Source organism: Nelumbo lutea, chromosome 1 (assembly GCF_056320005.1).
Source record: "Nelumbo lutea isolate HS-2025 chromosome 1, American lotus-T2T, whole genome shotgun sequence".
NCBI classification, from domain to species: domain Eukaryota; kingdom Viridiplantae; phylum Streptophyta; class Magnoliopsida; order Proteales; family Nelumbonaceae; genus Nelumbo; species Nelumbo lutea.
In genome coordinates, this window is record NC_142684.1 from 87,178,866 (window position 1) to 87,202,479 (window position 23,614).

At 38.5% G+C, this 23,614-nt stretch overlaps 1 protein-coding gene and 1 long non-coding RNA gene across 2 annotated transcripts; both read right to left on the reverse strand.

The window, feature by feature from the left end:
- Positions 1-10,975: 10,975 nt before the first annotated feature.
- LOC148875917 (uncharacterized) lies at positions 10,976-12,908 on the reverse strand. Its single transcript, XM_088965728.1, has 2 exons — positions 12,482-12,908; positions 10,976-12,356 (listed from the first exon to the last, which is right to left on the reverse strand). Exons 1-2 carry the CDS (start codon positions 12,654-12,656, stop codon positions 11,191-11,193), a joined length of 1,341 nt encoding a protein of 446 aa, XP_088821854.1. The 5' UTR covers positions 12,657-12,908; the 3' UTR covers positions 10,976-11,190.
- Positions 12,909-21,186: 8,278 nt separating this feature from the next.
- On the reverse strand, positions 21,187-22,549 carry LOC148875918 (uncharacterized). The gene is made up of 2 exons (XR_016105228.1): positions 21,630-22,549; positions 21,187-21,536 (listed from the first exon to the last, which is right to left on the reverse strand). It is a non-coding gene; the product is annotated as an uncharacterized LOC148875918 (long non-coding RNA).
- Positions 22,550-23,614: the final 1,065 nt, after the last annotated feature.

The following is a 23,614-nucleotide window of genomic DNA, read 5'->3' on the forward strand; positions in this document are numbered from 1 at the left end:
GATAATTTAGGAGAAAGTGAGGGATAGTGGTGCCACTTGGGTAGACATTAGAAAATCAAATACCTATTTCTTTATCTAGTGGTTGTTAGAGATAATTTAGCCTATGTTGTTTTCTTATTGGTTTAATAAGCAATTATATGGAATTAAAAAAATTAAAATAAAAAAAAAACAGAAAATTAGAATGGGGGGTTTCCTACAAGGAGAGGGCTGCTTGAAGGGTTGAGAGATCCATCCCATGGACGCCCAAAGATTGCGGAATAAGGGGCGAATTTCAAAAATTTTTCTCTCCCTTCAACTGGGAATCACATTCCCTATTTAGAAAATCATATTTTCAAGGATCAATCTTGAACCTTAAACTGAACTAGATCTGAACCAAAAGGAATGGGAGAGAATGATACCTGATACGGAGAAGCAATATCTCCCAACGAAGGTGTTCACGCCCAAGGAAGGATCCAAAGACTGCTCCCACTGAAGATGGCGCAGTGCAGGATGGAGCAGAATCAGTAGTGTTCTTCCCCAAGAACTCTGTCCTTCGCAAGAAACAACAGGATGGAACGTGAGCACAACTTCCTTTTCAATCATTTCTCAAATAACTGATGTCAAGATCCAATCTTGACTTCTCCCACAGCTGGAGATCAAACTGGCAAACAGGGCGGCAAGAGAAGGGAGGCGGCAAGAGAGTATTCGCAGGGTGCAGAATTCTCTCTTCTTGATTTCAGCACTAAAGAGGATCTGATGTGTTTCTTGGTCTCTCTCAAGGCTGCCGCCCCCTCCTTCCTTTCGTTAACTTGAAAAGATCAGCTCCTAATCCCATTAGGAGGTGCTTATCCAAATCATATTTGGATCAGCCTTCTCTTCTAGTGATAAGGATAAACCCTTATCTTATCTATAGATTAGATTAGCTTTATCCTAATCTTATTAGGAGGTTTCTAGATCTGAATCACATTCAGATCTGGACTCTCTGAGTGGATAGGATTAAGACCCTATCCTAACTGCTAATCCATCTCAGAATTCGCCCCTTTAATTAACTAAATTAATAGCCTAGTTCGAAATGGGCTTTAGGCCCATTAAGCTTATGTGCTCACTTAACCTTCCTAACTGCTGCCCAGTTGGGCTTCCTTGTATGGCGTGGGACCCAAGCATTGATCTACACATCAGCCACATGGGTTCGGCCCAGCCCTTGTTACAAGGCCTGGTCGAATACACTGTTAAGACAGTGCACCCCCTGAAACCCATCAAATGGGCTCTATGGGCCCAACACTTACCCTAAGTGGTCCATGGGCCAAGCCACCTTGTAACACCCAGGGACTGTGGGCAGATGCAAGATTAGCCAATCAGGTATTATCCTCAATGGTCTTACACTTAACCTCTCAGCCCATAATGATCATACACTGCCCGACAAGAGAGAACCTCTCCCTCGGTTGCAAGGAACAGTGTTGCACTCTCCACTTATATGGATCCCGGGAATTAAAACCTTTTGCAAACATTTTAGAAACCATAATATATATACTTTTATATTTCATATAAAATATATTTTGCAAAACAAATTTCAACGGTTGAAATCGGTTGCCGGCAGTCTTGGTTTCCAACAGTGAGAGCGCATCCCCGATCATTACCTTTGTCCGACAAAGGGGCTGATCCTGTCACTATGATCACCCACTCAGATGAATTCTCGGATTGTCCCAACATACCTAGGTTTTGACCCCCGCTAAGGATCTCACTGATTGGTACATCAAAGACAGCCCGATCCGACACCTAGTGCAGTATCATAATCGAGTCTAGGGGTCGGGTGTAACTTTCCAGTTTTGCCTATCAATCTCCAAGGTCCAGGGCAATACTGGAAATCTGGTCCAGTTCAAAAATTCAATTAATTCTCACACTGTATGTGCCTAGGGTCTCACCCCGGTAGTTGAGACAAGCCACCCCAACCGACTTGGTGGCACCACAGTGTCAGCCTTGTCAGGATAGGTCTCCCCAGACTGACCCACTGGCTATGAACATTCTAAACTAACACGAGTCTCAATAAGTGTCCAGTTTAAGGGTAATACACAGAAACATACCAAGGGAACATTAATCAAATATGTACTTTTATTCATTTACAATAAACTCATAAAGTACATCAATTTTGATTGAAGCTAAGGGCATACAAAACTGTCTAACACTGCTGACATGGACAGACCAATTTTAATATATATATATATATATATATATATATATATATATATATATATATATATAGATTATTAATAAGATGAGTTAAAAATGACTTTAATATATATATAGATTATTGATTGGCTATTTCCTAATTGCATGAGTAGCCTCTTTCAAGCACATACCCATCTACCTATGGGCAACAACTCTTATATTTCTATCAAGAATTTAATTGCTATAGATGCATTAAAGACAAGGAAATCAAAGGAAATCAATTCTTGATCAATGAATGTCAAACGAATCATGCACATTATCTCTAAGATACATTCAATCCGTTTTCTTGATCAGTTGATCTGATTACCTAAACCCTTTCTTAAGCAATTTAAGCAATATAAGAAACAATAGCAGTTCGACCAAAATTACTCTTATAATCGAAAACCCTAATCAAGAAATCCCAAGACTGAATCACTATCAATCGGATCAGCTTAAAAGATTAATTACAAATCTGAATTAACATCCATCATGGTTCGCATAATAGAAAGAAAGAAAGATTTAACAAAGAAAAACCCTAATTGAATCTAGGTTACTGAATTCGCAGAATCAAAGAAGAAGGCAACTTAAAATTTCTACATCAATCTTCGATCTCTTCAATTCTCCTTCAGCAGCCTTGTGATCCTTCTCCTAGCACTTTCCTCTTCATTCTTGTGTCAAGGGGTCGAACCCTACTTTCCTCTCTTCTTTTTCTTTTATACTCTTCTTTGCAGCTTTTGGTTTAGAGCCCTACTCCTCTTTGAACTCTACTAAAGTCAGTCGCCTTTTGGAGCCTCCCATAGGGCTGCGGTTGGGCCTTTCTCCTTGGTGGGCCGAAGTCCTCCCCTTGTCGCCATATCACCATGTGTTATGTTCTCTTAATTCTAAATTGTCCCAAATTCCTAATTTCCTAAAATTCAGCTCAATTAGGGTAAAAACCATTAAGAATCATCATCAAAACCATGTATAAAGCAATAAAAATAATGTGTAGCATGCACACACATCAATATAATATAAATTTTAAGTATAATTGAGCACATATATTTAAATCGAACCCAATCGGATTATATCGGATCAAATATGAATAGATCCATATTTGATCCAATTATAAAATGATCAAATTCAGATCAAGCTTAATAGGATTGGATTCATATTCGGATTTAGATAATTAGATACCGTTTGCAGTCCAACCTAATCATTTATGAGGTAAGGTTTGGTTTCAAATTATTGGACTCATGGTTTTGAAAGTCAAATAAGATTGGACGGTCGGACCAATTGACCTAGGAACCAATTAGGCAATCGGTTTCATTTCCCCCTAAAATCGCTTTTGGGCCAAAAACTATTGATTTGTTCAACAACCCACTGACCCGGGCGGTGGGACTGTCGACTCAAATAATGGCTTTTTCTATTTTTTATTTTATTTATTTTTTAATTTTTTAAATTAGAATGGGTCATCCATCCAAATAAAGCAATTGGACTGCTCAACCAAAAAATTGGTGGCCATAACAGTTTTGTGTCCAGTCCGGTTTTTAAAACCTTGATTGCAATCGACTCCCATCTAAGTCACTTCTAGGGTTTGGGGTTTACCCTACCCAAACTGACCTAGAAAATTGGCCTTGGTAGAATCAAAATTACCTAGCCTTAGAACTATGCCAGCCTTAAAAGTAAATTATAAAAGTACTTTTAGGATGTGAAGAATTGAACCCAAAACCTTCAACAAGGAGCTCACTTAACAATTAAACCAATTGAGTGAATTGCAAATTTTTCTTCAATTTAATATTTGAATGTATATAAAATGTAATATAAATCAATAAAGGTAATGTTTAAAAAGTTTTAATTATAATGATAACTTTTGAACTATATATTATAATAATATATTGATTAAAATTACTCAATTATAATGTGTTGAATATATATATATATATATATATATATATATTGTGTGTGTGTGTGTTTTAAATTTGTGAGCACCGAGTAATATTGATAATTCTAAATGTCATTATGTCATTGATAATTCTTAATGTTATATTAACGCAATTTAATAATTAATATATACTATCATATTAAACTTCAAAGCATGTATACTTTACATTATACATCTACTATAAGTATAACTTGACATTTAATGATGACAAAGTTAGTAAGTTATACATTCCATTATATTATCATCATCGATGATAATAATAATAATAATAATAATTATTATTATTATTATTATTATTATTATAATAATAATTATTATTATTATTATTGTTGTTGTTGTTAAAATCAAGGTTAAATGTTTAATGATTATGATTTATATTCAATCTTATATATTGATAACTTGAGATTTGGCTTTTATGTAATTTAAACTTGGTGTAGGTTTTTGAATGATGGATTATGTTATATTGTTTGGGTTGATTGTATTGTATTCCATTTGCATTGAAATTGCATTTGTCTAAATTATAGAATAGGTATAGATTGTTATCAAAAATCAAAGCTTTGAAAGGGAAAAAAAAAAAAACAAGGTATTATTTTTTAAATAATAAGTTCGAACTGATCTTGACATGCTAGGTTCTGGTTTTAAAGACTTGGAATCAACCCCTACAACGTGGATTCTGGTTTCAAAGACTTGAAGCTAACCTCTACAAGGTAGGTTCCAGGTTCTGCCTTGAACAGAACCAAGCTGACCAGTGCTCACCGTATTTAAGGCTCAGTTTGGAAGGAGTATAAATGCAAATGTATAGAGTACAAAATCTTATATTTCGTATGATTTTATATGTATTCATATTGTACATATTTGCATTTGTATTATTTTCAAACTGACACTAAGAATTAATCACCTTTAGGCAGGAATACGAGATCTGTGATCCCATTTGTCTCCGTTTGTGTTTAATGGTAAATGGTCTTTATAAGATTATCTTGTGGAATGGTTGAAAAGAGAAAAATACTTGATGCCGGGCATAGAAAGTTCCTGCACCATTATCTGAGTCATACTTTCTACTATTTGGAAATAACTCTCTACCCCTCTAAGACTTTGATCAAGGGGGAGTCCTGCCATGTTTTATTTGTATGATGCATGGCATAGAAATCATTGTAGATTTTGGCTAATATAAAACACGTACTGATGTGGTGTAAACAAGAATGGGTTGAGGCAGCATTCGAAAGTAATAACGGTTTTGATGGAGGATAATTTGACCCGACCCACTGAGATGATAACATATGGATCTGATTCAGCACGAGCAATAGCTCAGTGTTGACCTTAGTTAAGTAAAGAGCCTATAGAGCAGCTTGCTACGTCATAGCTCGCTATAGGGGGAATTTGCTACAACGCGAGCTCTAGGTCCCCCGAGCTACCGAGAAGAAGGGAATATTCCAAGACTATTTCAACTTGCGAGCTAGTTTTCCTAGCTCGCTTCAACAAGAACTGCTCCAAAGACCAACCTTGATGAGGGTCACCTAGAAATACTCCTAAGAGCTTGCTACAAAGTAGCTCGCTGCGCGACAGGGTAGCTTGTTGTGCGACAGGGTAGCTCACTACAAAGTAACTCGCGACTAAGCAACGCGACGCTCTCAGGAAGCTTCTATTTGACAAGACCGTACTCATCAGACTGCACCACGTCTCTCGACTGACGGTGCAATCCCTGCCCATTTGACAGTTTGTACCCACATCTCTCGACAGATGGTGGCGTGCCTGTCCCTTTAAAATGTGTCACTCATCCAAGCGGGTAGTACATTGTAACGATCACCTGCGCAGCCTTGGCAGGTAATGACTGCGGCAGGAGCCCAGTGGCGGTTATGCCCGATTTGATAAGAACGCCCCTATAAAAGCCCTTTTATCGAAAGGGAGAACTCTTTCTCGAATTATATATGAACTTGAACTCTTACTTGCTCACGAGCTAACCTCGAGACATAGTGATCTAGCGCAACCTACACTCTTATCCTTTTATTTACTCTTTTCTTCTTCCCCAGCATTCTAACTTAAGATTCAGAGTATTCCCACTAGGTAAATCCCTTGGGAATCCTTCACCTTCGTCTTCTCAGGTGTCGTCCATTACCAACAAGGAGCCAATCAACAGCCAGTTAGGAGTGCCCAGATCATGCCGCATCAAGTTTCTTGATCAAAATTTTAACACTTGCTTCAACCGATGAAAGTAGAGCAATGTTGAATGAAGTTATTCCACTATTCCATATGCTGCTATACCACATCTGCAAAGCACATGCATTCAAACAATCAATGCATGATTGAGTGGAATGCAATTTAGATGAATATTTTCATCAAATTGTGAATGGACAAAGAAACAGAAACAGGTTCACTATTCTGCGATGATACTGCATTGTTATTGATACTGCTCGATCCAAGGTGGTGCACAAACCGATGCCATAGTCACATAATTTTCACCTACAGGATGGAGTTGAGGTGGAAGGTTGAAGCTATGCAATGAGATCTGTAATCAAGAAAGATGTCAAATGCCCGGGGAGTTATTCCCGGGTAAGCACTCCAACACTTAAATCAGTAGAAAGTGGTGGTGGTCGAGCCGAATAATGAGAGTGCTGGTACGAGCAAAGTAATGGTCTGGGTTCTAGAAGTTCGAATCACTTACCTTGAGCAGGAGATACCTTTTTATAGCCGGAGGTCCGTGTCCTAATCGGATTGGACTTCCGGGGCTGCCGGGATAAGATTAACCACCGAGGTCTTTGGGAGAGTCCTAATCCCTAGTGGAATTGTCCCCATCCTTCCTGTATTTGATCGCATTTCCGCATGACGTGAAGTCGACGTGACTGGAAGGATAAGGTGGGGGCTATGGAAGTAACGCATCACAGTCATAGCCGCGGAGCCGATGTATGCCACAGAACTGATAGGGCGGTGCCGACATGGCCGAAGTGACTGGGCGATCACATGGCGTAGAAGGCGAGCTCAACCATGACCGGAGCAGTTATTTCAGTTGTTTTTTTTTAATCGTCCAAACTAATTCTGGGTTTCTTATATGTTTTCTTCTTTTCCATGTTTGTTTGTTGTATCTTTCTTTTTCAAGATTTAGATTTCTGACAACAATAGTGAAGCAATGCACAAGCAGGTGAAGTGTTGCAGGAAGCTCGATTACGCCTTACGAGGTATGCATGCAGCTGGAGATATAGCCGTCCAAATCCTCACTCAATCTTCTCCATGTTTGTGTTGAAGAGAGCAAAGCAATAAGCAAACTGCAATACAGTGATTGCTACGTACAGAGAGAAGGAAAAAACAAAGATCGTGTTCTCAGTTCTTATGTGTTTCTACATCAATTTATAGAAGAGAGCGGCTAAGCAATTGGCAGCTTTTACTGGACAAGTCTCACGCGTTTGCTGCATGCGTCACCCTCTCTTCAATTCTACAAATCCCTATTTCAACCATACGTACTGTGATCATGTAATGGATTCAATGGTGGATCACGACCTTTGATCACTGGGGATTGTTATTATCATAACAACTTAGTTGTAACATTTGAGCAATTAAAACAAAAAATTGGGATTAAAATATTTTTATTCCAAGGAGAAAAGGGTTGTAAAACACCAAGTAAAAGATCTCACCCCTAATGCTGTGTTTGGTTGCAGTGCAATTTTATTTGTACTAGTATAAATGTATGGGAGGGCAAATAAAAAAATTGTAAATTTTGATTTAATTTTGTTTTAGATTTTATTTTATTCTATCTTAGATCTTATTTTACTTCATTTTTAATACAATTAAACAAAGTAAGATAAAATTTGAAACAAAAATATAAATCAAAACTTGCAGCTAAATCGTTTGCACTACCATAATTTTGTATTACTGCAAATGAATTTGCACTTCAACCAAGCACAGCCGGAAAAATACATCAACAAACTCAAGTGCATCCTTCAAGAATTAACAGAGAATTAGATATAAAAGAAAGGATTCTACTTGGTTCCCCTCCTCGATTTCCTCCTCTATAGTCCGGTCCAATGGTCCCTTTTTAGTACATAAGGGTAATGCTTGTCATAGTGAAAGAAAATAATAAGAGGTCATAGAGTCGTCCAACTTCTCATCTAGTTTCAACATTTCAGATTTTAAGTAGTGGGTGCCATATAAGTCATTCTTATATATTTGAGCAGGGCAACTATAAAAAAAAAAAAAAAAAAAAAAAAAGAAGAAGAAATCAAATCTCTTCTTTTTCAAATGCTTTGCCCCCCTCGCTTATAAGAGATCTGATTCAGTTCGAAAATATGTCCATATATTTGTATGTGTTTTTATGGAGAGATATTCTCAATGCAAATTGAAAGAAATTGTGCAAATGGTGCGAGTTGAACATGGTCTTGTGAGGAATAAATCCAATTTCCACTATATAGACAGACGGGACTGCTCCTCACACATGGGCGCCTCACAGATACATCCACTGTGTATTGAAAACATCTTTCGTGAATAATAATTTATAAGTATAGAAGATGTTTTTAATTAATGATAAGATGTATGTGTGAGGTTGGTGTGAGGTACCCTGTGTGAGAAGATGTTTTGGATGAATGATAAGATGTATGTGTGTGGTACACTGTGTGAGGAGAAGATCCGATCTCCTACATAGATTTGCCCCTAAATGGATTCCTTATTGACTTCTCCAGCGTTACTCATCACTCTTTTTTTGAAGCCCACTACTCATCACTAGATTGACAAGCAGCAAATTTTGCTGGTGTTGTGATTTAGATAAATAAGATTTCAATGCAATTGGGTGTCATTTGATGACACTGAAGGGCCATTTGCTGACAGCTAAAATGGCTGAACTTGAAAAGCTTGTTGTTCATCCTTTTTAGTGAATAAGTTTTTAAGGAAATTATGGACTCCTTAATGGCTGGAGCTGATGTTGGGTAGATCACCGTACCCTTCAAAAAAAATATTATAATATTATTAATTATTAATTATTTTTTCAACTGAGAAAACAAAGCAATATATCTTTCAGTTCAACGATTTCAGCCATTATCTGAACCAGAAAGAGGAAGCAAGACCCTTTCCGGTCCGATGCCTGTTTCTCAAAATGATTGTTAATTGAGTACAAACCGGACATGAAATAAAAAGTTGAGAGCAGGTTTTCTGATCTATTAACTTATGAGAGAAAAAGTTTTCCGATTTGGTCAAAATAAATCTAGGGATAAGTGAAAATAAGTATATTGCAATTGATCTGAGAAATCTGAAATTGTAGCTTTCTCTTAGTCTATTAGTAGCCTCTTATAAACTATATTTTGTCCATAAATTTAGCATCAATCCCAAAAAATCCCAAAAATCTAACCCTAGCTAAAATCCTCCTACTTATCCAAAATAAACTGTTTTTTTAATAGTTTTTAAATTTTCGGACTTGGAGATAACTGATACCAGTTGTTAGAAATAGGGATGTGGAAATATTGAATTCAATGCCAAACCCCTATCCGGAGGGTGCATGGTCACATATTAATCTTTAATCTCTCTCTCTCTCATTTCTACCAAACCAACCAAGCACAACCTTAGTGCATTTGGATTCTCAGATTCAAACTGGTTTTTGGGTTGCTTGGTTTCAGGAATATGGATTAATCAAACTTACCAAATACATGTTTTAATTAACAGTTATATAAGTTATGCGGTTGATCTCTCTCTCTCTCTCATTTCTACCAAACCAACCAAGCACAACCTTAGTGCATTTGGATTCTCAGATTCAAACTGGTTTTTGGGTTGCTTGGTTTCAGGAATATGGATTAGTCAAACTTACCAAATACATGTTTTAATTAACAGTTATATAAGTTATGCGGTTGAACCTTTCAGCCAATGAGCCACTGACTAAAATAGTTTTATCTGTTTATGTCTGGTCCGCATCTGACAAAACTAGACAGAAATAGGATATTAAGCACAACACGTCAACACCCATTTAAGCATCATCTTCACAACGATTGAGATCGATGGAAGAAGTTCCATTACGACAATCATGCCAGACTAGCTCCTTCCCTTTCCCTCCCAATGCTGCAGTGCAATACGTTGATGTCGTAATGGGAGAAGTTGATTAGGGCGTGCAAAAGGCAATACTACTTTCTCCTCTCTCACGATGAAAATTACTCTGTTTCTGTCATCGGCCAGAACCCAGATGTTGAAATGCTAGCTTTTTACAATTTCTTCTCTTCTCCAAACCATTTGAGAACCAGTGAGACTGAGACAGCCCCAAAGCTCTTTTGGACTCGGCAAACAAAATTTGCTCACTAGCCGTTACTTCTGGGCTGGATGGGTCGGTCATCTACCAGTTCTCCTCCCGAGGGCAGAGAGAAACCCAAGACCAGCTCTTTATTAGAAGAAAACAAACGCTGTATAAGCTAATCCGTGTCTGGGGAATTTTGCCTGAAAAGAAGGGTCGTCGGTGAAGGCAAATCAAACACAACACACGCAACCTTCACGAGTGTGTCTTATTCGTACGCAGCGAAACGATCGTAGTTTGTCCTTTCATCACAGGTCCCACTTTCCACGTTTCTTGGTTTCATGCAGCTGTGGATGTGGGAGCCACTTCATTGATCCTTCAACGTTTCTTTCCTGCCTTCTACTTGTTGAAAACTCATTCGTTGTTAAGCCCATATTTATTCTGAGATAGAGATAGACCCTAGACCCAACAAAATTTGAAAAGACCATTCAATGAGTGGGGGCCATCTCATCCATTTTTTGAATCATCTTTCTCTGCCAAGTGCCGACTGAATGAATTGAACCGTTGATGAACAGAATTATAGGTCATGTACACAAAGCCAACCAATCTGATTAACATTACTTTGTACCCTTCTGGTCTTTTGTTTATAACGTTAGAGAGAGTGAGAGAGAGAGAGAGAAACAAAGAGAGCTCATTTTTATTTGGAAGTAGACAAAACTTTAGATTGTTATGGATGATTCGATATTGATCAAACCAGATCAATGACATCAAGACGTATGAACAATACCCATATATAAAATTGAATAGCCAAAACCCAACATCTAATTAACTGTTTAAGCAAACAAACCAAAAATTAGTTCCACAAAACAAATCCCTGTAATTAGTCATGATCCTAGTAGATGCAAACAACGCTACCCAAAACCATGCTTGCTACGAGTGAAACACTTGAAATCATCAGAAGCGAGGATGTAAGAGCCGGGGAGGATGAAGGAGCAGGTGCTGGTGCAAGATCCGACGGAGTATCACCCTGCGTTGGTGTCTTGCCTGCTGGGGTGGCCACTGGAGTTTCAGCTTGAGCAGGAACCGGCGACGAGGGTGTCAAGGGAGGAGATGCCTTAGGAGATGGAATCGGTATGTAGGACGAAGGAGAAGGCACTGGTGTCAATGACATTGGAGGGGATGATATAGGTGTATAGGCTGGCGATGGAGACGAAACGGGAGTCTTGGCCACTGTTGGAGCCGGCGATATGGGTGTCCATGCACTCGGAGATGGTGAGATGGGTGACATTGCTGTGGGTGGAGATGACGTCGGGGTTCTAGCCACAGGAGATGGGGATACGGGTGAAATGGCTTTTGGAGGAGGAGAAACTGGAGACAGAGCCACCGGAGAAGGTGACATGGGTGACATTCCTTTGGGTGGAGACGACGTGGTGGGTGAGTGAGCCACTGGAGATGGCGATACAGGTGTGATCGCTTTGGGAGGTGAGGATGTTGGAGCATTGGCAACAGGAGATGGTGATGTGGGAGCCATTGCTTTGGGAGGTGAGGACGTTGGAGTACCGGCAACAGGAGAGGGTGATGCGGGTGCCATGGATTTGGGTGGAGACGAGGTCGGAGTTTGGGCCACAGGAGATGGTGACATGGGTGTCCTCGCCTTAGGTGGTGGAGATGAAATCGGCGTTTGGATCAGAGGCGATGGTGACACAGGTGCTGTTGCTTTGGGCGGAGAGGCTGATGGAGCTTCCACAACAGGAGATGGCGAAACGGGTGTGTTAGCTTTGGGTGGCGTCGGAGATGGAGTAGGAGTTGACGGAGATGAGTGAGGACTAGGTGCGTAGGGAATGCTGTTCCTCACAGCCAAAACAACGACGATCAGCCTCTGACCCTTCTCACAACTACCTGGATTGCCACTGATGAAGAAGAAAGAACCCGATCGGTCAAACTTGAACTTGGAATTACCATCTACCATACTCATTATCGGTGCCGATGTATTGCAAATGTAGTAGTGTTCTGGACTCACAACCAATACAGAGTCTGCTCCATTCTTGTATTTAAAAACTGCAAAACAACAAAACCCCAGAAATCAAATCGGATAACCCATAAAAAAAAAAAAAAAAAGGAATACAGAAAGTAGAAGAGAATCAATGAAAAATGATAGAGTGCGTCTGTGAGAGAGAGATTACCAAGCGTATCATTAACTTGAAACCTGCTTCTTTCAGCCCAGTGATTGTAGTTCTCAGAAGGATTTAACACCCATCCATCTTCCCCACCAACATAGAAATCATTAGCTTGAGATGAGAACATCTGAGAGCCCATAATGATCACAAATAAAAAGCTGATGAATATCCGGAGCTCCATTCTATGCCCTGAAGGAAAGAACAAGAAGATCCCACAATGGAGAGCCAGAGAGGAGATTGATAAATGAGGGAAAAGAGAAGGAGCTTTGCAGAAAACACTCACAGACAAAGCTTTATAGCAGCAAGACAAGATTGGAAGGGAAAGACGGAGAACTAGAGTGCGAGACAGTTTGAGAGCTATGGTGGATTGACATATATAGATTCATAGACGGACTGACTAATGAGGTTACCGTTGTAATGGTTAGAAAACCTCAGCGTCTTACGCGGTACGTGTAATAAATCGGCTGCAATTTTCTAGGGATTTTATTTCTTCGATTTTTGGCATTTGGTTAATTACAAAAAGGAAACAGATTTAGAGTCATAGATAGATAGTAACAATTTATTAATTATTTATTAAGATAGTAGTAATTAGGCTTAGATGGAGCAAGGGCTCAACGGTCATATTCATTTCCCTGGCTTTTTCATTCTGGTCTGGATATCTTTGTGGGTGTTGTGTAATTATTAGTGATGTCCTTTAGAAAGACAAGTTCTTTGAAAAAAAAAGTTGATTCTTTTTTCTTTTTTGGACTTTTCTTTATTAATAATAACAACATTAAACAAAATCCACACATTAAAAGTGCTAATTTTCGCTAATAAGCTTGATTAGAAAAGATGTAAACATTAATAGGCTAATTTAATTTTGTAATTGCTAATTAGGAGGAGGAAATTAAGAGTAGTAACGGCAAGCTATTCTTCGGAAATTGTTTTAAACGACTTTTGCAATTTATTTATATCTCCAAAATTAAGGCAATTACATGCTTCTAATTAAGAAGCAATTAATAGAGTGCTAGAATTAGAGACCCTCATTAGACCCAAAATGAAATTTGGGCTCAAACCCACCAAAAATTGATTTTGGGTCTAACGAGGGTTTCATTCATTACGCAAAAGTTGGGTTTGGGCTTTGTAAAAACTGAAAAGAAGAGAAAATAGAAATAAATATTTGAAGGATATTCTTATTCTTTCTATAATGACTCAAACATGGAAATGGAAGTCCCATCAGTGATCAGTCCAGCTCCACGTATCCCACCCAGTATGTGCCAAAGGTGACTACTGAGTGAGTGAGATTACAAATTTGCACACAAATACCACCGTATTCCGTATATTTTGTTCTCCAGTCCTCGTCTTCTAGTGCAAATATAAGGTTTTTTGCACCCACATCTGTACCGTACACGTGGAATATTTTAGCCAACGATGGTGAGACAGTAAAAGCAGTTCAGTTCATGTATATTTTTTTACAGTGGGCCTGGGCTCTGGCCTCTGGGCTAATACGAGTAGGTGACGCGTAGGGGGTAACCGAACCCGCGTGAGGAGGATTGAGGCTGACTGCGTGTGGCCTTGCAAGCAAGAGCCCAATTGGGCAACGGCCTCTCTTATTCTAAATCTGATCTAGAATTAGAAAGAGAAAGAAGCTTTCCTCAATTATTGGCTTGGGGCCCTTGGCCGTGGCCCTGCCCCATGGCGCCCTCGTGATTTTAAAATGTCTTGTTGTTTCAACGGTCATTTGGGTGGCATCACCTCTTATCTCTACCACGGTCGACGGCCTTTGAGGCCCTTGACCCAGTCAGTCGGACACTTGTCTAACTCCAACTGCCACACTCTTTTCGGTCAAGGGTGACGTGGTTAATATACACCACTCAATAGTGTAGGAATCAGGAATTCACATCTGTGCACCATAGAGGGCGCCCCACAATATATCCCAACCGTGCATTGGGAACACCTCCCACTTATAACTTCACGAGATGTTTTCAATGCACGCTGAGATGTGCACGTGAGGCGTTTATAGGGTGTAGATGTGATCTCATGGATCAGCGACCAATAAAACATTCCAACAGCCTATTTCAGCTGCACATTAGAAACATCTCTTAATCGTTTATTTATGGGCAAATGTTCTCCATGTACGACTGAAATGGCTGGTTGGTATGTTATTGGGACAGTGTATTGGTAAACTGATCAGAATTCATTCAAGTTCAATAGATAGAAAAACACAGGTCCATATTGAGCCCAGATCTCTTGTAAATAAAAAACTCTGCACACATAGATGTTCCCGATATGTGGCTGGACTCTCATGCTTCCAGGACATGTACAAAGTTTTTTTCTGGGAATTCGGTTGTGGTCTAGATTGGCCATGTTCTCAATTCTATCCCTGTCATCACTCGTCACTGTACCCTGCTTTGGTACAATGATGTAAATCTGTGTCCTTGGGGCCATATTTATATCTATTTTATTTTTACGTTGAAAAATGGAAAAAAAAAAAACCTAGTTTTGGCAATAAAATTCCAAAAATATAATTCACATTTACAGGTTGGAAGGAACAAAATTTTTCCCCTTTTGTAGTGAAAAACAAAGAGCATAAGAGTCACTTTTGTTTTTTCGCTCTAAAAAAAGAGAGAACGTTCTTGGTTTTAAGTTTTCATACACGAATTGGTAATGAAGAATTGTAGTCAAGTTCAAAGTATCGGTACGTATCGTATCAGAGGATTCATGATACGCCCTTACAAGGTGTGTTTCGGAGTCCTGACCGGTTCAGAGGGTGGACCAGCGTATAGAAACGCCCTTAAATTGGCCCCTCTGAACCCTATTCAAAAAATAAAATAAAAAAAAACTATTGGTGCTTCCTGATACACCACTACCGGCGTATAGATATTTTAAACCTTGGTTGTAGTTTAGTTAGAATTAAAAGTTTCTTATGAAAGGTCAAAATTGTCCTAAAATTGGGATCTGCTTCTCAGTCACATCCTATATATTATTAAAATCTCACATGAATAATAAATATAAATACAGATGTTCCTGATGTATGACCAGAACATGCTGTGAGGAGCGCTCAGTGAGAGCAGATCCGAACTCCTTTAAAAGGTCACAGCTTCCTTTAACAACAGATTAGTAAGATAAAAAATAATCGGGCTATTTTGGTCTTACAAATTCTAAAGAACATCAGGTTTGATAATATATGAAGAAATAAAGGGAAATATGCATAATAGAATCCTATTCATAAATTTGATAACTTATTTAAAATAATAAAAAAACAAACTTAGTAAAAATTAAACAATTTGAGGATTTTACAGTAAAACCAAAAAAAAGGAAAAGTCAGTTAATTTAAAAATAAAATGATTCCTTTTTATTAAAGAAAAAAAAAAGCAAAAGATATGTTGGTAAGTTGATTGAAGTACCTACAAAAGATAAAGGACTCGATTTAACTTGAGAATATGAGTCCTTGACTGTCGAGTGGGTCGGGGAATAAAGAATTGTTTTCACTATATTTGCATAAGCTCCTAATCATGGCCATAATTTCTATTTCTCTTCAATCTTTTTTCTTCTTTTTTTCAATGAATATTTTCTCAAATTCAAACCCATTTTTAGAGATACCGGTGAGTAGGGTTAAGTGATAACATTGCACTGACCCAATCCCCGATTGGGCTAAGATGGGTTAGCCTTGATTGGGTTCGATGGTTAAACCCAATCTATTAATAAATATTTATAACCATAAGCCTAATTAAATATATATATATATATATATATAAGGTAAGATTATTCACATCATTCATGTTCTTCTTTCTTCCTTTTTCCTTTTTATCTTGTCTTTCACTCTCTCTCTGATAGAGGGTGATTTGACCCGACCTCCTGACTAGGCGACACGTGGACATGACTCAATGTAAGTGATAGCTCAACATGACAGCATGGCTTCAACTCAACGTAATGAGCTCGCTAAAACCCAGCCTAACAGTTCGCCACCAAGCAGCTTGCTACAAAGCAACTCGCTAGCTCGCTATTGAGCAATCTGAGGGTTTCGAGAAGCTTCTTATCTGACAAGGCTGTGCCCGTCAGACTGCTCCCATGCCCCTTGTCTGACGGTGCAGCACCTGCCACTCCAGAGGGCTGCACCCACGTCTCTCATCAGGCGGCGGCGTGCCTGCCAGCTCCGACAAATGTCTCTCAACTGATAGAGCCGTACTCTATGACGGTTACTTGCGCCCACTTGCTCAGCCCTGGCAAATAACGGCTATAGCAGAGAATCAGAGGCGGTTACACCCGATTTGACAGGGCATTAATATATAAGGACTCCAACTCCCAAGGAAAGGGGTAATTGAAAATTGCGCATCTTCACTCTTAGCATTTATTTCTTCGCAACTCTCTCAGTTTTCCGCTGAGTTCTAACTTAAGCATCGGAGTGTTCCCACCGGGCGAGTTTCTCGGGAATCCTTCATCCTCTTCTTCTTCTCAGGTACCGTCCGTCGCCAACTTAGAGTGTGGTCCCCTACCAGATAGGAGTGCTCAGATTGCGCACCATCACTCTCCTTTCTCCATTTTACTTACTAAAGGACACTTTCATCCTAAATAATAAAACTTAGGGAGATTTTACAAATGGCATTGGGTTAATTTGTCCCTAAAGCCCTACCTTTTCCTCATTTCCATTCCCTCTCTTCCCCCATTAACCGGCTTGACCCGATTGTAACCATTAACCAACTCTCATTGGAAAATTTAAATCGAGAATACCTGGGGGTGAATAAACTGTAGAAGCATAGAGTTCCTCTTCCTCTTCTCGTCTCACCCCCTTCTCCTCTTCATTAGCATGACCATCGAAGGTTTGACGCAAGGTTCAAAGTATCGATACATGGGTGTATTGGTATTTTTTAGGTTTTATTTATTTTTTAAGAAATCGGTTTAGAGGGATCAGTTTAAGGCTCGGTTACCCTCTAAATCAGTGTCTGACCTAATACAACCCCTGGAGGGGTGTATCAGGAAGCCATCGGCACGATACATATTGATACCATGAACCTCGGTTTGATGTCGTGACTGGCTCCTCTCATCACCCATTGCAAGCATGCACCAAATACTTGAGAGTTGAGACGTGTTGTGCTAAAAAACCATTCATTTTTTATAAAGTTTGCCAAGTATTGACCCTACTCAAATAACATTTTAATATATTTATTATAAAATCTCTCTCTATGGGATGTTGTGGGTTCCACTAATCACTATCTGTATTAATGTTGAAATTTGGCAAATACTACGGTAAGAAGATGAGTCAAGAAAATATAAATTTTTACTTAGCAATTTGAATAAATCTTGATTGACTAGTTTGGTCTCCTAAATCTATAATACAAATTTTTAGAAATTAAGTCCTGAAATGCTATTAATTATGTCGGGTTGACCCGAACCTAATCCGAAAATTTGAGTTGGGTTCGGGTTAGAGTTATGGTTGAAATTCATGAGCCCTGCTTTACTTTGGATTGGGTTAAGATTGGCCTTGTGGGTAATCCAACCCAATCCGAACTCAACTCTATAATACATGTCATATATAAATATATGTTATATATGATATATCATACACCGATTTGTTTAAACACATGATAGTTGTATGGCCCCTACCATATAATGTCTTTCTTTTAAGATAATCACTTCACTTAATCCTAATCGGAAAGACTAAAACCTTAATAATATATTTTATGTTTTTTGAATATTTTATTCTTCATTTCCTATCTTTGTTGTCCATAGCTTGTAGTCCACAAAAGATTTATCATAAATCGTAACTCGTAATAAAACTATAATCATTTTAAACACTTATTTTTCTGAATTTTGTACTAAAATAACTAATAAAAACATTAACAAACAAATACTAATAAAACATAGGATTAATATATTTAATGAAATTGAATTAATATTTGAGATTGAGAAGTTCTATGAGATTTTAAGGGATGGTAAGAAAGTTGGGTTGAGCAGAACGAGAGCCCAACACAACCTGAAATTGACTTTGGATTGGGTTGGGTTGGGTTGTCTTAGGGTTGAAGGAATTTAGTTAGGGTCAGGGTTGTGTGTTTAAAATGTAGGGTTGGTTAGGGTTGGTCTCAACCCGACCTAATCTGATCCTGATGAGGGCAGATTTAGCCCTCTAGTGGAATTGTGACACGTGGCACCTCATGCCCACTAAGTATGGCCTCCAAGCAGCTCGCCATAGGCAGCTTGCCACAGGCACTCGCCACAGGCAACTCGCCACAGGCAGCTCGCCATAAGCAGCATGCCACTGCTCGCCATAGGCAGCTAGCCACAGGCAGCTCGCCATAAGCAACATGCCACTGCTCGCCATAGGCAGCTAGCCACAGGCAGCCCGCCATAAGTAGCATGCCACTGCTCGCCATAAGCAGCATGCCACTGCTTGCCATAGGCAGCTAGCCACAGGCAGCTCGCCATAAGCAGCATGCCACTGCTTGCCATAAGCAGCTTGCCGCAGACAACTCACCATAGGTAGCTCGTCACTTGTAGAGAAGCTCGGTACAGGAGTAATTTGGCATATCGCAGAAAGATCTCCTGCCTGACAACCTGGCTTAGACACCGACCCGCTGACTGACACGGGCGCTGACCTGACGACTTGGCCCAGACACTGACCCGATGGCTGACGCAAGCGCCGCCCTGATAACCTGGCTGCCTGACACAAGCGCCAGCTTGACGACCTCGAGGAGTTCACCACCGTACCCCGGTTCTGATGGGATGTGACGAGTCTTCAAAGCTCTCTACAATCAGAGTGCTAACTTAAGCGTCGGAGAGCCCCCGCTGGGAAAATACCCCCGGTCCTCTTATTCAGTTCTCGTAGGTCCCTCAGCTCCCACCGCCTACAAAGAGGAGGAAAAGATGGAGTTCTCGCAGGTCCCTCAGATCCCACTGCCTATAAAGAGGAGGAAATGATGGAGTTCTTGTAGGTCCCTCAGCTCCCACTGCCTACAAAGGAAAGAAGACCACCTCATGGAGATGGCAGTCGGGTTGCACTGTACTAGGGAGCCCCACCATTCTCTAAGTCACAGGCCGCCTAGTGGGGAGTTCGCCACCAGGTAGCTCTCCGCCAGGCAGCTCGCCACTAGGCAGTTCGCCACCAGGGAGCTCGCCACCAGGTAGTTCGCCACCAAGCAGTTCGTCACTAGGGAGTTCGTCACCAGGCAGTTCGCCACCAGGCAATTCGCCACCAAGTAGCTCATCACCAAGGCATGTCACCACCGGGTCAAATAACGAGGTACTTAGCCAAAAATTTTTTACATCACAAAACATTGGTACGTGGCTAGAAACGGTCACATCAAGTCCTGTTGTAGCCCCACTATTAATTAACATGTTTTGTTAAAATATTATTTTTCCTATTAATTAAATTTTGAATACAATATTTTTCTATTATATTTTCAAAAAAATAAAAGTTCGCTATTTTTTTTATAAATTATATGAAAATTTCATTGCTAATTTCTAAAATAATCTATGAGCATGACTTGTTTACTCCATTGTAGCAACTTAAGTTTAGGAAGCATTAAGTGGTAGATCAAATGGATTAGGTTGTTTCCCTAGTTTTGCCAATTTTCCAAGAGAAGAAAGTAGAAGAATTGAATCAAAGGGCCCAAAAATAACTGCGCATCAAGAAGACAAAGTTCATGGGTCAGGTTATTTTGAATACCTAAAAACCATCCAACCTGCTAGCTTCAATTACCAATTCATATTAAACTGAATTGATTTGGTTTGTTCTGTCCAACTTGGTTATGCAATTTTGAAAATAAAATGAGCAAATAAGAGAATTTTTTACTAAAAAAAATTTTTATTAATTAAAAAATATAAAAAATCAGAAAAATAAGGGAACATAACATGGAAAATTATTAACAATTCTATTAGTTAATAGAAAAACAAATAAAATAAAGTATTTTTCTAAAAAAAATACAAAACAACAAAAAATAGAAAGTTAATTTTTTTAATTAACTAATAGCATAAGAGAAAATTTTGGTCAAAATAACAAAAAAATCATACATTAAAAGTAATATTTTTTGAGAAAAATATTAAAAATCAAAAAGTAATTGAAAAATACAATTAAGGGAAAATTCAAAATCACCAACTTACTTTACACAATTAACTTATTAATTTAACTAAATTAAATAACTTAGTTTTATTATCTTACTCTAAAATTAGTAAAATTAATTTTATAAATTTTATAAAAGTTAAAAATTCAAATAACTAGTAAAAATTAACAAAATTAAAAACAACAAAAATATGTTAACAAACTTAACAAAAATTATTTTATTAGTTAAAATTGATACAAATTAATAAAAATATAATTTAATTAAAATTAATAAAAATTGTTTTTCTAATTTAACTTAATAAAAAAGTAACTTTCCCTCTCCCTAATTCCTCCTAGATTTTTCACTTTTTTAATTTATTAGACAATACATAATGCAAGAATAATGCAAAGATGAATATGGTTCAATTTGGCCCAATTGGAAATGTCCTAAGACTCCTCTCTGAAAGTCACTTAGCAAAGCATGTATGTCACATTTCAAAGTAATAAAAATATAAGAATTAGGATAAATAATTATAATTAACACAAATTTATCTAATAACTCGTAACCCAAAATAGTTTGGTTTGGACTTAGCACCACTTGGCCCAATTGATGTACGATATTGTCATAAAGTTTCTACCACAATTTCTTAAATGGTTTAGTTAATTGACTAGGTCTGCCTTTACTATTTAAAAAGTATTTGAAAATTGACTAAAATGGCTCTTACTGTTTTTGAAAATTACCTAAAACTTCCCCTACAGTTAACATTCCATCTAAACCGTTCTAAACACTTCGAATCCGTGGTATTACAGAGGTTTTTCCGATTAAGCCCAGTTTCGAACCTCATCACCGACTACTGTAAGCACCTCACCGACTGAACCCGGTGAAAGGAATAGCCGAGTGTTCGAACTGTAAGCAGTTGTAAGATTTCTGGTCTGACTAAGAAAGGGAAGCTGGTGTGGAAAATAAATCTTGTCATCATCCTAGTTTCTCTGTGGTCTGAAAGGAATAGCCGAGTGTTCTGCAGCAAAGCCAGAGCTCCTGAAGATCTGTTAAAGATTGCAGTCAGCAGACTTTCTTCCTGATTATCTGTTGTTTCAGAATTTAAAAACCATAATGTTTTTCAGCTTCTTGAATCTCACCGACTGAACCCGAGATGAGGTAGGCGAGGCAAGGTGGGGGAGGGAGGGTTTAGCGGCGACAACTGTTGTGTTGTAGTATCTCATAACCGGTGACAACTATAAGTACCTCACCGACTGAACCAGAGATACAGCGGCGAGGTGAGGTGGGGGAGGGAGGGTTTGGCGGTGACAACTGTTGTGTTGTAGTACCTCATCACCGGCGACATCTGTAAGCACCTCACCGACTGAACTAGAGATGCAGCGGCGAAGTGAAGTGGAGAGCTTGCAATCGAACAGGGATTTCTCTCTTCTTCGCCTTCTCAATCGAATAAACCGAACAGGGATTTCTCTCTCTTCTTCGCCTTCTCTGCAGTCGAACAAAACCAAACAAGTCTGCTAGGCTCTATCTTTCTCTCTCCTCTTATTCGTCTTCTCTACTATCGAGCAAACCGAACAGGGCTCTCTCTCCTCTTCTTCGTCTTCTATGCAATTTGAACCGTTGTCCCCTGTCCTAAAGCGAACCCTCTTCTTCGTCTTCTTTGCAATCAAACGCCTGTCCTGAAGCAAACCCAGTTACTCATCGTCTTCTTTGCAATCAAACCCTTTTCTTTGTCTTCACTTTCTTGCACCGCCGCTGCAACTCCTAGCAGCGGTGTCGTCTCGAATCCAATACCCTAACCACAAAGTGACGACGTCTCTCTCTCTACGTCTCCTCCTGTTTCGTTGAAGACACCAAACGATTACAAGTTCTCCGGTCAGGGTCAGAGCGAGAGGGGTCAGGCAACTTCCGGGGGCGGTGCGATTTTGCCGGTGGTTCTCCTTGAGACTAATTTCGGTAAAGCTTAGGAAACCTAGAATAAGAACGGAGGAGCTTCGAACTCTCGTAAAGCGTCGTAAACCTAGAAGAGGAACGAAAGGAGCTTCGAATTTGATTGAAGAGCAAAATTGATATTTCAGCTCTTCCGTCAATATTTTAACTAATTTTCAGGGGTAGCCTTAGTCATAAGGTACACTTAGTTGATTAGAGTAGTTTAAGAAATTTATCCTTTCTTTTCGTGGCCCGACTAGAATTATATATGACATGGGTACGTCTGGTTTAAGAGAAATTGGATGTATGAGTACTGTATAAAATATACACTAGTTGGATTCAGGAGAAATTGGACTTATTTGAACCACAAAAGTTTGGATAAAATGGTTGGGCTATTTCCAACCCTAGCCACTAGGGGCAACTTGAGGCTGGACTGACCTAGCCTCAATTTTATATGGGTTGGCTTTGGACTTTTGGTCCTAGCCCACTCCAATTATGTACATATATACACTAATAAGTGTGTACATGCTTTGTACATGGTAATTATAAATGATAATAATAATAGTAATAATGTATCCAAAATTTTTATAAATCTTATGTATTTTTATTTATTTTTTTGTGTTTTATTATTAATAAGATGCGGATTGAAAATTCAAATATAATCACATAAACACCTTATCCAAATACATGATAATTGGATAGAGTTGTAAAAGTTTCAAGTATCATTGATTGGCTTACTTACTTGGCTAGATTCTTCTTTTTGTAAATTTTTTTTTGTATCTTTTCTTGTTCATTTATCAAAAATAAATATAAGATTTAAATAAAGAGAATTGAATGGGATGAAAAGTAATAGTTCAATTTATAATTTAAACCTATAATTAAATAGGGACTAAATTCAAAAATGAGTATTTTAGTCAAAAGAAAGCTTTACAATCTCATTCGTATTTTTAATAGTAGTACAAATATAGAATTATAGATGTGTTCAATTTTTTCTATAACTTTTCTGTAATTTTGTGTGTAAAAATAATTATAATATGTCACAGTATGATAAATATTAGATATTATACATGTGCCTAAATGTTTTTTTTTTTACAAAAGTTATGTTTTTTATATTTTATTAACTTTTATTATTTATTTATGACATTAAAGGTGAACATGTTTGACCCAAAATTTGAACTATTGATCTTTGTCAAATAGT

Coding starts and splice junctions, on each gene's coding strand:
- LOC148875917 (XM_088965728.1), bottom strand. CDS start 12,656: ATGGAGCTCCGGATATTCATCAGCTTTTTATTTGTGATCATTATGGGC. Junction 12,357..12,481: donor TCAAGTTAATGATACGCTTG/GTAATCTCTCTC, acceptor GTTGTTTTGCAG/TTTTTAAATACAAGAATGGA.